This window comes from Dipteris shenzhenensis, chromosome 2 (assembly GCF_047967505.1).
Source record: "Dipteris shenzhenensis isolate YYH24624 ecotype China chromosome 2, Dip_SZ_1.0, whole genome shotgun sequence".
Taxonomy (NCBI): domain Eukaryota; kingdom Viridiplantae; phylum Streptophyta; class Polypodiopsida; order Gleicheniales; family Dipteridaceae; genus Dipteris; species Dipteris shenzhenensis.
In genome coordinates, this window is record NC_141597.1 from 27,224,428 (window position 1) to 27,238,106 (window position 13,679).

Below are 13,679 nucleotides of genomic sequence, written 5' to 3' on the forward strand. Positions count from 1 at the left end.
CCTCTACACCTTTTACTGCCACAAAGGTGAATCTATGCACATTCATGGTTTTTTTGAAAGACCTCCTCTAGCTTGCACCCTGCTCGTTCTCCTTTAGGATTTCTTTGTATCCCCTTTCGCCCTTATCGATCTGCTTTCCCTCTCCTGCCAATGAGGATTTTCTGCATCTTCCTCTTAGTTCTCCGTCTCTCATTTTGGGAGTGTTTTGCCAGACCTTGGCTGGCTAGCAAGCCCAAGGGGTGGTTTGGTTGGGTGGCCCAAGGCCCTCATTCTTCTGCCCACCCTGGCCTGTGTTCAGGCTGTTCATGGCCTTTCTCATGAGCCTTGCCGCCCTTGTTTTGTCTTGTCACAAGTGTTCGTGGCTAGAGCTAGAAGCTGCAGAGGTTAGGCATGCACAATACTTGTACCATTCTTCTTGGTCCCAAAGGGGTCCAATAGGTGGACATAATGACGATACAATTCTTTTAGACCAAGACAATATGGACATAGCTCTAGCAACTGATGGACAAGATAGGCTGGATACATTCTGATCTTCAGGAGATCTTGGACGTCATCTGGCCTAATCCTAAAGAGATCTTGGAGACGACTACCTAGTTAGCTTTTCCAGGCTGAGGAGCTCATGCCCTTAGTGGTGGCTCAAGAGGAGGTTTGGGCCCATATACCTTCTATGGTTACTTAGCCCATGGCAAGATAGATGGATGCCCCTTCATAGAGATGAGATGTTGAGGCTTTGAAGGCCTTTCTAGTGTATAAATGCCAAGAGAAGATGATTGTCGCAAGTGGCCGTGGCTAGAGTTAGAAGCTGCAGAGGCTAGGAATGCAGAATACTTGTACCATTCCTCCTAGGATGATGAGACAATTATAAGGACGTAGCTCTAGCAACTAAGGGACAAGATAGGCCAGATACATTCTGATCTTCAGGAGATCTTTGAGGTCATCTGGCCTAATAATAAGGAGATCTTGGAGATGAATACCTCGTTCTATAGTTAACTTTTCTAGGCTGAGGAGCTCATGCCACAAGTAGTGTTAATTATCCCATGATGAGATACTGGATGCCCGTTTCTTAGATGATGGGATGTTGAGGCTTTGAAGGCCTTTATAGAGTAGAAATGTCAAGAGAAGATGGATTCTTTCCAGCCTTCTTTCCCAACTATGGGATCAGACAGGCATGCCACTATGTATGGCTTTTAAGATATCTGTATTAGAGGATGCTGTTTTTTCCAGCTTATGTAACCAATAGAAAGTGTGTATGCTTGAACTGGCATTGGAGATACCTCAAACACTTTTATTTGTGATTTATTGTATTGACTTTTCGAGTGTCCTGCAGTCTCTTTTGGTCATCTGTGGACCTTATACTGTCTCTTTTTCTCTTTTGTGGATCTTATAGAGTCTTCTTCTGCTCCTAGATCCAGACTCAGACTCCCAAAATCTCTCCCCTTTGCTTCACTCTTCAGATGATCGTATAGTAGCATTCCTCCATTTTCTTATTGTACATCCTATGGGTAGGAGAGGAGCTCATCTCAAATCAACTGAATCAAAAGGACATTTAACTAGCCAAATTCAAAGAACCGAGGAAGGAGGACACTTGAGTAGTCTATAGAGAGGAGTCGATGTATTGGGATTTCAAGCAGCCAAATTCAAAGAACCTAGGAAGGAGGACACTTGAGTAGTCTGTAGAGAGGAGTTGATGTATCAGGATTTCAAGCCCAAAATCTAGAGACATCCAGTCTCAAATTCATATATTCCTAAGCTCATATTTAATCAAGAGAGAAAAACAGGAGATGAAGGGAAAGGAAAGAAAAGATTAAGGATGGAGCGGGGAAGCACATAGTGCTTGCCCCAAAGTTTTCGTTCATGTTGTTTTTGCCACCTTATGTAAGCAATAGAAGGCAGGTATGCTTGATCCAAATTCAGACTTCCAAAAGCTGTCTTCCTCGTGTTTCCCCTTCAAATGATCTTGTAGTAGCCTTTATCCATTTTGTTGATGTGCATCCTCCTTGCCGAAACCCAAGTCTAAGGTTTAATTTTTTATGTGTTTGTGGGCTATGTTCTTCTTTGATGATAGCAAAATTGCTTTTCGTTCTAAGTGCTGTTATGCTGATTTTTGTTGAGGTGAAACTGCTAAGGTCGCCTACTCTTTGAGCATTGGTTGCTAGTTTGTATTATTCTTGACCTGAATTCAGCTTGATTTCTAGCTCCAGGCTACCTAGAATGGGCAAAGCAGTTTTGAGTATTGAAACTGCAGAGAAGAGTCTGAATTTTTGAAAATCTCCAAACTGGCCTATTGGGATGCCAAATTTTATCCTGCATGGTCAGTCCATCTTTGGGCTTGGTCTTGAAAACATGCTTTTGTAAATGAGGGTCAACCTAAAGAAGACATGAGTAGAGGAATCTAAATTCTGTTCAAACTGGGAATTTTTTCCTCCTTTCGGTCAAAAATATGTTTTAAACAAGCTTGATAAACATTTTCAGCTTTCAAATGGATGTGCATGTGCAAGCTCTCAAATAAAACTTTGTTTATCTATGCAATTGCAGTGTGATCCAGAAGAAGCAGATTTAGTGGTTGCTCGAGGTGTTTTATTGTGAGTCACCGATACTTTTGGCAGTATGTTATTCAATCTTTTTACTTACCTAGATGAGTGATTTATTAGCACTGCCTTGCAAGGGCAGTGCTCTACCAAGAGTTTTGCAAAAAAGTGTCCTCCCAATAGTTTTTGGACACCTCATGCCTTGGTTAACTACTTTCTATTCTAGTCTCTCTCTCTCTCTCCTCCCCTCTCTCTCTCCCTCTCTCCACTTCCCCCAATCAACTCTCTCTCTCTCTCTCTCTCTCTCTCCCCAATCAACTCATCAACATTATCCTCCTCTATCGACATACTCCAATGCTCCATAAAAGCTTAAAATTTTGAAATAGTGAAGACGGTCACACACGTATGCACACACACACACACACACAGTTTGCACATCACTTTGCATTTGCAAGCGGTTTCATTATAGCACTTTCAAACTTTCCAATGGTTCTACACACAGGCTTCCATCCCAAGTGCTACAAAGTAATCATCCATTCATCTTCACAAGCATTTGCATTTTGTAGAACATAAGGCATTGCTCATGAGTGTTTGTTCTTGTAACTTTATAGTCTTACCATGTGTATTGTGGAAGAGATTGAATAGCTTAAGCACAATGCAGGTACCTAAAAATAAACTTGGAGAGAAGTAGCAAAAGAGAGAGAGAGAGAGAGAGAGAGAGAGAGAGAGAGAGAGAGAGATGATATGCTATGATTGTATTAAAGTCTGCATGAGACCCTTCAGGATCTATGGGATTGGCAATCACGATCAACTAATAGTGATCCCTTACATCCAATGAGAAGAGATTACAAACTTGTCATGTAGTGAGTACTTGTTGGGCTAGCTTGTGTGCTAATCCGAGTACCTTGTTGCGGTGTTCTTGAGTAGCTTCCTAGCTTTTTGGCTGGCTGCTTCAGCATAACTTTTAGATCTTTGTTGTCACCATAGCCTTGTCTGATGTGTGCTAGGCTCTATATCTCATGAATACATGCTACTCATTTTCTACCTTCTCTGTGGGGCAGATTTTGCAGATTCTTTTTCTCTGGGGATCTTGGGTCTTGCCCATCTACCCCAGATAATGTAAACTAGTTTTGATTTTGCAGATTATATGGCTTTTAAATGTTGATATGTCTTCCCTGAGGTATTTTTGCATTCCATAGCTGTCCATTGAGTTAATTTCCTATTTATAGAATTGCATTTTTGTTATAAAAATAATATGATCCCAAGATGCAATTGATTATGTATCAACTATCTTCGACGGCGATAAGGAACACCACCAAAACCCTGAATGTTCCAACTAACATTCCTCATTGGCGGGAGGAAGAAGCCTAGAATTGCTTTCCAGATCTATTGAAGGTGTAGGCTAGGGCAAGCAATGGAAGCTCAACAATGAAGGTGAGAAGACAAAAACGAGATGTTGTAATGAATTGCTGCAAAAGTGAATTGCTGTAATGAATTGCTGCAAAAGTGAGAGTGGAGGCTCAAGAGAGAGCCAACATAACAAAACCCTAACTGGACTAAGTGTCCTAATTGTTCTAAGTGGTACATGTACTAACTGTACCAACTGACCTAACTGAATGTAACTGGGCCTACAAGGCACATATCAAGGAATGAGTGGCACCTATGGATAGCTCTTAGAATGTCCTACAAACCCCTATCCAAGTCATGGGCTGAAGTATCCTAGACATGGCTTAGGATACCTGAATATCTGATTTCATGGTTGCACATGTTCATCCTGTAGGGATATAGCAACATATGACTTTACAGAGTACAACAGATCAAGTCACAAAAGGTACTAAGTTTAAATCTTGCCAAAAAGCTTCAAACTTGGGTCGAGGTAGATACTAGAGCCTTCGTAAAAACATCTGCCAAGTTGTCTTTAGTGGGAACATAAGACAACTGAATATCACATGCTGATAATCTCTCTGACATAGTGATAGTGAACCTCAATATGCTTTGTGCGAGCATGGAAAACGGGATTCAGTGCAACAGCCAAAGCACTCTGACTATCAATGAAGATGACAGTAGGAGCAGTCTGACATGCATAAAGATCTGCAAGTAACTTCCGGAGCCAAACACACTTCACTGTAGCTGTAAAAGTTGCTCTATACTCAGCTTCACAGCTAGAAGTAGTAATCGTAGTCTGCTTCTTGCTAAACCAAGAAATGATGAAGCACCAAGCATGAAACAGTTGCCACCACGTGACACACGGGTGTCCGAACAGCCAGCCCACAAATCAATATATAAGGGCACTAATTCAAGATATGCAAAAGAATTTAGGGTACAAACAAGCTACATTCACATTCAATTCTATTCAATAAATTATATATATTGCACAAGCCAATATGTTCCTAAAAAATAATTCTAAGAAACTTTATTGCATCCACTCTAATCACTATCAATGAATCCATGCATAACAAGTGAAGAATCAGCCTAATAAAGGAGGCCCAAATGTTGAGTGTCTTTGAGATACTTGAAGACATGCTTCACGGCCTACCAATGGTGCGTAGATGGGCTGTGCATATATCTGCTCAACTGTGAGACAATATACTAAAAATCCGGTCTCGTATGGCATAAGTAAATAAAAATCCGGTCTCGCATGGCATAAGTACCAAGCATGAAACAGTTGCCACTGTGTGACACACGGGTGTCCGAACAGCCAACCCAATCACTATGAGTGAATCCATGCATAACAAGTGAAGAATCAGCCTCATAAAGAAGCTCCAAATGCTGAGTGCCTTTGAGATACCTGAAGACACACTTCACGGCATGCCAATGGTGCGTAGAGGGGCTGTGCATATACTTGCTCAATTGTGAGACATCATACTGAAGATCGAGTCTCGTATGGCATAAGTAAATGAAACAACCAACTGCTTGTTGATAGAGAGTGACATCACACACACCACTACCATCCTCAGAAGAGAAGTGAAAGCCAGGCTTAATGGTGTGGATACTGGCTTGCAATCCTCAAACTGAAAATGCTGCAAAAGATGTCCAATATACTTGGATTGTGACATCAAAATGCCCCCCTCACTGCTAGCAAATTGAATGCCGAGATAGTAATGGAAAAGACCAAAAGCAGACATAGCAAATGTCTTCTGCAAGTCAAGCTTAAAAGCTGCAATTTGCTCAGCATGTGTCCCAGTCACAAGCATGTCATCCACATAGAACACTAAAATCAGCAAATCTGTCCCTGTCTTACGGATGTAAAGGGTAGCCTCTGTAGGGCTGTTCTGAAAGCCAAGTGTGAGCAAATGAGCATGTATCCTAGAATATCAAGCCTGAGGTGCCTGCTTCAATGTATAGAGGGCTTCTTTAAGTGGCATATCTTACTTTCACAACCTTCAACCTCAAAGCCAGGAGGTTGGGAAACATGGAACCCTCCTGCAAATGCCCTTGAAGGAAAGCTGTTTTGATATCAAGCTGATGTTTCTCCCAATGAAAGTGGGCAGCAAAAGCAATAACAATGTGAATAGCAGTGATCCTGGAAGTAGTGGCAAAACTCTGCTCAAAGTCAATGCCTTGCTGCTGAGCATAGCCCTTAGCAACAAGATGGGCTTTGTAACGGTCCACTTGCTATTTAATCTTGTAAACCCACTTAGTTCCAATGGCATTCTTGCCAGAAGGCAAGGCAGACAACTCCCAAGTGTTATTCTGATAGATAGAATCCAATTCAGCTTGCATAGCCTTCAACCAATAATCATTGTGAAAGGCATCCTTATGGCATAAGGGCTCTTCATTGCAAACTGTAGCAACTAATGCACAAGCAACCAAATTAGCATGCTCTTTATGGACAGCTGCTCTAGTACGGGCTGGCAGAGCAGTGTCTTGTTTGTTGTCTTTTAATGTGTCAAGGAGCCAATGAGGGACCTTTTTGGGCTCCTGTATTTCAGCTCTTTTCTGGTCAAGAGCCCTATGCATAATGTCTGATCAGGATGAGGCATATGAGGCTGTAAATGAGGCTGAATATCATGCTGCACATGTGGCTGCAAATTCCAAGCTATCAAAGAGATCTGGGGCATCAACAACCGGCTGTTTTTGAGAGCTGAGCAAAGGCATAGAGGAGGATTCATCAAATACAACATCCCTACTGACAAAACACTTGCGTGTGCGGGGCTAGTAGAGCTTGTAGCCCTTGCTCTCTGAGCTATACCCAATAACAATGCATCTGACAACTTTATCATCCAACTTGGTGGTGTCTGAGAAGGCACATGGACATATACCAAGCATCCAAAAGTTCTCAGGTGAGAAATCTAGGGCTTATGACTTGTCCAAGCCTCATAAAGTGTGATGATCTTCAATGCCTTTGTGGGACATCTGCTCAAAATGTAATTAGCACACATAACGGCATCCAACCACAACTTGTTAGGCAAGTGCTTGCCTTTCAATATATACGTAGCCATCTCCATCACTGATCTATTCTTGTGCTTAGCCACAGGATTCTGTTAGGAGTGTAAGGCACTGTGCATTGATGATGAATGCCACGGGAGGCCAAAAGAACAGCAAATTCCTTTGACATATACTCACCCCCCCCTATTTGTATTAAGGTGAGCAATTTTCAGCCCACTCTCATTCTTAGCCAAAGCAATAAAATGCATGCTTCGCCAAAGCAATAAAATGCGTGAAGCATGCATAAACTTCAGATTTGGATTTCAATTCGAAAATCGAAGTGTACCTAGTGAAGTCATCAATGAAGGTGACAAATAATAGAATCCCCCAAGAGTTGAAACACCGTATGGGTCCACAAACATATCTACGAACCAAATAAGCTTGCGTGAGGCACCAACTTTCCCATCCTTGGGAAATGCAGAACGATGCATCTTACCGAGCAAATACGGTTCACAAACATGCTTTGAAGGCATACGCATTTTGGGAAGAGCAACAACCATACCATCCTTATGTAACTTTACCAAAGTTGAGGTGTCCATACCTCTCATGCCACAAATGGGTATTTGCCATGGTAGAAGAATCAAGAGCAAAGGCATCTGCATCTGCATCTGCAAGTCCAGCATCGTCCAAACATTTCTCATAGGCATCAAGTCCATACAGGCCAATGTCCCAGTCAAGACCATGGTAAAGGTATGTGTAGCATCATACACTACACACCGAACACCAATTAAAAAAAACCTAATAGCCACAAGTAGCTATGGCTGAAATAGAGATAAGGTTCTTGTGAATCCCTGGAACATAAAGCACATGTTGGGGTAAAGGCACATTGCCACCCCTTTATTAAAGATAAGACATCTATGACTGTCTTAAGACAGTCATAGGGTAAAACCTAATCCTAATAAAACTAATGAGTTTGTGGTGTGGCTCATCACTTCACACCTGCACATTTGAGTCTCTCACTCTTTCTCACTCTCTCCCCCTTTGCTCTTCTCCCTGTTTCCTTCCCTCTCAACTGGTATCAGAGCCTCTTCTCCCTCTACCCTTGCCTACCCACCCCCCTCGACCTCTACCTAGCCTCTGCAAGGGCCAACGGGCCAGCAGGCGGCAACGCGGGCCAGCAGGCGACAGCGCGGGCCATCAGGCGGCAGCGCGGGCATAGCGCAGGGCGCGGGCAGGAGCGCAGCTGCTAGCTGCAGCAGGGCGGCGTCGCGTCGCGCCAGCAGCTGCTAGCTGCTAGAGCCCTTGGGCTTCGTCCAGGCGTCGCGCAGGTTCGAGCAGGTGTACGGCTGTACGGCCGTCCGTACCGTCGTACGGACTCCGTACGGGCGTCCGTACAGTACGGACGTCGCCGTACTGTCTCTTGGTGACTGCGACAGGGAGGTGTTCCCTTTTATCTGCAGGAAGCAGCGTTAGGCATCTAGGCACGCAGGCTTAGGTGGCATTCGAGGAAGATAAAGAAAATTCCGATTTTCTTCAAGAGCACAACAGGTACATTTGTACCCTGCACAGGTACACACGTACAAAAGTACAGCAGGTACATTTTTTTTTGGGGAAGAAGAGAAGGAGAAAGAGCTCTCTGCTCTTCATTCAGGATCATCTTTCAGTTCTCAAAACTGTGTTTTCTTGAAAGTACAGCAAGTACCTTCATTTACCTCGTGCTTGAGGTGAAGAGAACCACAGTGTGTGGTTGATTGCACAGTTATCTGTTTTCGTGAAGGAAATGCCTTGATTTTGCAGAGGACTTTTATGCTTTTACTGGGCTTGAATCTCAGTTTCCGGGTGAGCAGATCATAGGGCTTTTGCCTGGCAATTGATGCTTTGTATGCCTTGAGGTAGTGTGGTGCCAGAGAGCACACATTTGCCTCGATTTCCGCAGTGTGGAGGTGACATTTTCTTGCAGGTCACATTTCTTGTGCAACACTTAGAGAACCTCAGTTGAGCCACGCTTGGCCAGGGCGCATCGAGTTTACTCGGTCCCTAACTGTCCATCGTTGACAGTGCTCAAAAGGTTCCTCATTGAGTGTTTGTACGTTGGGATCTGTGTATGTCTTTTCTACACAGGGCAGTATTTGCATTACACTGTTGGTTGATTTTGTCAGAGAGATTCTCACATTGCATGCTACCTCAGTGTTGAGGTGTTCTTCACTTGGTTCAGGTGTCAGATCAAGGGGCTTTTGCCCAGATTTTGTTTGAGAGCACTTGGGTTACTGACAGAGATCTTCAGATGCATTCTATCCCCTTGGCAGAAGGGTGATTGCTTGGGATTTATCCCATTTTCTGTTGCAGGTTTTGTGACAGGCTGAAGTGTCATTTTTTTTGGTGTATGCCAAGTGGTTTATGCATATTAAATCAGTGCAATACCTCATCTGAGGTGGGAGAAGTGATCAGGACAGCAGTGTTTGTGCTTTGTCAGCTGATTATGCACTATTAAAGCACTTGTGGAGCAGCTGCAGCATTCTGAAATTACTGTTTTTATGCCTATTTGAGCACGGTACAGTGTTTCAGAAGGTACAGTAACTGGGGGGAATTTTCTGTTTTGCTGCAGATTTTCTGACAGTAAAAAAAAAAAAACAGCACTATTGTGAGTGCTCCTGGCTCTTGATAGAGCAGGTTTTTTCTGAGAAATCAGAATTTTATTCAGTCTTTCTTGACTTACAGGGAGTCAGGTACTTTCCTTATCTGATATGGCATCAGGGGGAAGTGAATCATCAATTCTGAACATAAAGAAGTTGGAAGGGGCACACAATTATGCATTATGGGCAGAACAGTGTTTGAATGTACTTCTGTTAAAGAAGATTTCTAAGCCCATAAGGGTGAAGGGTGTCAAGCCATCTGACATGACAAATGATGACTGGGAAGAGCTTGATTTGTCCGCAAGGGCAGCTATCATGCTCACTATTTCTGATACTCTTGTGTTCAATGTTCAGGCTGAAAAGACCTCTTATGGCCTATGGCAGAGGCTAGAAGAGTTGTATGCCCAAAAGAGCTCAGCCAGTAAGGTTTATTGGTTGAAGAAGCTGGTTGACCTTCGCATGAAGGAAGGTACAGCTATGACCTCACACTTGAGTGAGTTCAATGCCATCTTTACACAGCTTATTGCACAGGGATTGAACCTTGATGAGGAGTTCAAGGCTACTTTCTTGCTGTGTACCCTCCCTGAGAGTTGGGACACTTTCAAGACCACCCTGTCAAATTCGAATGTCACTCTTATGTATGCTGATGTAGAGAGCTCTCTCCTTATGGAGGAGATGAGCAGGAAGAATAATGCGAGCAGCAAGTCTTCAAATGCCTTGCAGGTACAGGATAGAGGCAGGACTCAGCAGAAGGGGAGATCTGCTAGTAAGTCCAAATCCCGCAGTCAGTCCCGTGGCAAAAAGGATATTGAATGCTTTTATTGTGGCAAGAAGGGACATGTGAAGTCTAAGTGCTTCAAGTTCATACGGGATCAGAAAGCCAAGAAGGCTGAAACAAAGGATGCAGGCAATGGAAGCAAAGGCAAAGGCAAGGCCAAGGCAGATGACTTGGATGCAGTGAATGTTGCAGCAGAGGACAGTGACAGTGACATACATGATGTTTTATGCTCTTCTGCTGTAATAGCACATGCTTTGGTTATTGATGGCCATGACATGCACACCTGGCTCTTGGACTCAGGTGCTTCTTTTCATGTTACTCCTCATAGGGAGTGGTTTACTTCCTACACAGGTACTTATGGAGGAGTTCATCTTGGGAACAACTATGCATGTCAGATTGCAGGGATTGGCAGTATACAGATAGTATTCCCTGATGGATGCATATTTATGCTTGATGGTGTCCGCCATGTGCCGCAAATCAAGAAAAATCTGATTAGCACTGGCTTATTGGATGACAGTGGTTAGCACACCACATTTGGGGATTCCAAATGGGTGATTACTGATGGCCAGGCTGTAGTGGCTGAGGGTTTTAAGAGTGATACCTTGTACCCTCTTTATGTTTCCAGTGTGGGTAATCATGTTGTTGCCATAACCGAGCTGCCAAAGGTTTCATTGTGGCATAGCCGGTTGGGACACATGTCTATTAAAGGAATGCAAGAACTGTCACGTTTGGGTTATCTGCCGTCTCTTTCTTTTTCAGATTTGCCTACTTGTGATCATTGCATATTTGGCAAGCATTCTGTGACTCCTCATAAGAGGAGAACTCCCCAGAATAGAGCACCTCTTGATCTAGTGCACACTGATTTGTGTGAGATGCCACAGTTATCACTAGGGGGTGCAAAATATTTTATTACTTTCATTGATGATGCCACACGCAAAGTGTGGGTCTATTTCTTGAAGCATAAGGGCGATGCCTTAGATGCTTTCAAGAAGTTTGTCGCTCAGGTTGAGAATCGGACAGGTCGTAGGTTGAAATGCCTCAGATCCGATAATGGGGGTGAGTATGTGTCACATGCTTTTGTGCAGTTTTGCGAAGCTAAGGGCATCAAACAGGAACTCACAGCCCCTCATAATGCATCTCAAAATGGTGCAAGTGAGCGGATGAATCGAACTATTCAGGAGAAGGTTCGATGTATGTTGTCTTATGTTGCATTACCCCATGGCTTTTGGGCAGAAGCCGTGCAAACAGCAGTTCACATTATTAACAGGTCGCCAAACAAGGCTTTGGAGTTGAAAGTGCCAGAGGAGGTGTGGTCTGGCAAACCACCTTCATATAAGCACTTACGTGTATTTGGCTGCGAGTGCTTTGCTCATGTACGCAAAGAACTGCGCACCAAACTGGATCCAAAGTCTTTATGGGTTATGGTGACGAAGGTGAAATGGGGTACAGGTTATGGGATCCCGTTAAACGGAAGATTATACGCAGCAATGATGTCATCTTTAAAGAGGATAGTGTACACAAGGAACCTGTGCAACCTGTGGAATACAGGAGGGTTATTTATGATGATGTTGGACAGCAAAGAATGCCCATTTATATGCAGCAGCAGGCTACTGCAGATAACCCTGTTCAAGAGGGTATACAGGCTGAAAATCAGCCAGATAATTTCGCCAATGATGCACCACTGGATATGCCAGCAGATGGGGCTGTAGAACACCCTGTTCAAGAGGGTATACAGGCTGAAAATCAGCCAGATAATTTCGCCAATGATGCACCACTGGATATGCCAGCAGATGGGGCTGTAGAACAGCCAGATATGGTGGTACAACCACCCGTCATGCATGACGAACAGGCTGGACAGCAGCCTAATCCGGAACATTTTGTTAGGAGGAGCACCCGTGTACAACGGCCTCCTGCCAGGTTTGTTCCAGGAGCCAATAATGTGGCTGATTTTATCATGCTGACAGATTATGGTGAGCCTTCCAGCTTCAAGGAAGCTATGGGAAGAACAGAGAAAAAGAAGTGGGAGAAAGCCATGCAGTCAGAAATGGACTCCCTACTTCAAAATGATACATGGGACTTGGTGCAGCTACCTGCAGGCAGAAAGGTTTTGCCATGCAAGTGGGTTTACAAAGTCAAAGTGGATTCAAATGCTTTAACGAGGTATAAGGCCAGATTGGTTGCCAAGGGATTTAAGCAGGAGAAGGGCATTGACTTTGATGAGATCTTTTCCCCTGTAGTCAAGATGACTACTTTGAGAGCAGTGTTAGCTCTTGTTGCTCATGACGACATGGATTTATGTCAGATGGATGTGAAGACAGCCTTTCTTCACGGAGATCTCCATGATGAGATCTATATGAGTCAGCCAGAGGGATATGCTGTTAAAGGGAAAGATCAGCTTGTGTGTAAGCTCAAGAGGAGCTTGTATGGACTCAAGCAGGCGCCAAGAGAATGGTACAAGAAGTTTGATGCCTTCATGCAGTCCCAAGGGTATCATAGGTGTGAGACCGATCATTGCTTGTACACCAAACGGGCAAAGGATGGCAGTTTGATGCTACTCATTCTATATGTGGATGACATGCTTATTGCCAGTAAATCTCAGCATGAGATTAGTGCTTTGAAGAAACAACTGCATAAGTCTTTTGACATGAAAGACTTGGGTGATGCAAATCATATTCTTGGCATGCGGATTACTCGTGACAGGTCCAAGGGACTTTTGTTTCTGTCACAGAAGGAGTACATTGACAAAGTACTGCAGCGGTTTAAAATGGAGGGGGGGAAGTCTATTAGTACCCCGTTGCCTCCACATTTAAAACTCAGCAGTAAGGACAGCCCCAGATCAGATGATGATAAGGCTGAGATGGCCAAGGTTCCGTATGCATCTGCAGTTGGTTCTTTGATGTATGCCATGGTTGCCACTCGTCCGGATATTGCTTTTGCAGTGGGAGTCATCAGCAGGTATATGGCAAATCCAGGCAAGCGGCACTGGGAAGCAGTGAAAGGTGTCTTGAGGTATCTCAAGGGTACCAAAGACTTGTGCATATGCTATGGTAGGCAAGATGCATTGGTGCATGGTTTTACAGATTGAGACTATGCAGGGAATGCAGATAACCGGAAGTCTACTACCGGTTATATTTTCACATTTGCAGGAGGTGCTATATCATGGGTGTCTCGGTTGCAGAAATGCATTGCACTATCAACCACTGAAGCTGAATATGTTGCAGCCATTGAGGCTTGCAAGGAAGCAATATGGCTTACTCGGCTGGTGGGAGATTTGGGCATTACAGGAGATATGCCAGTTTTGCATTGTGATAGTCAGAGTGCTATCATGTTGGCAAAGAATCCGGTCTTTCATCAGAAGACCAAGCACATAGA

The 13,679-nt window shown here is 43.8% G+C and overlaps 1 protein-coding gene across 1 annotated transcript in view; it reads left to right on the forward strand.

The window, feature by feature from the left end:
* Nucleotides 1-13,679, forward strand: part of LOC147904562 (golgi-to-ER traffic-like protein) — an 84,777-nt gene that overhangs the window by 62,598 nt on the left and 8,500 nt on the right. Inside the window, exon 8 of the mRNA XM_087394739.1 lies at nucleotides 2,536-2,582. Within this exon, the coding sequence (XP_087250865.1) occupies nucleotides 2,536-2,582 (47 nt within the window). The remainder of the gene's footprint in view (nucleotides 1-2,535; nucleotides 2,583-13,679) is intronic.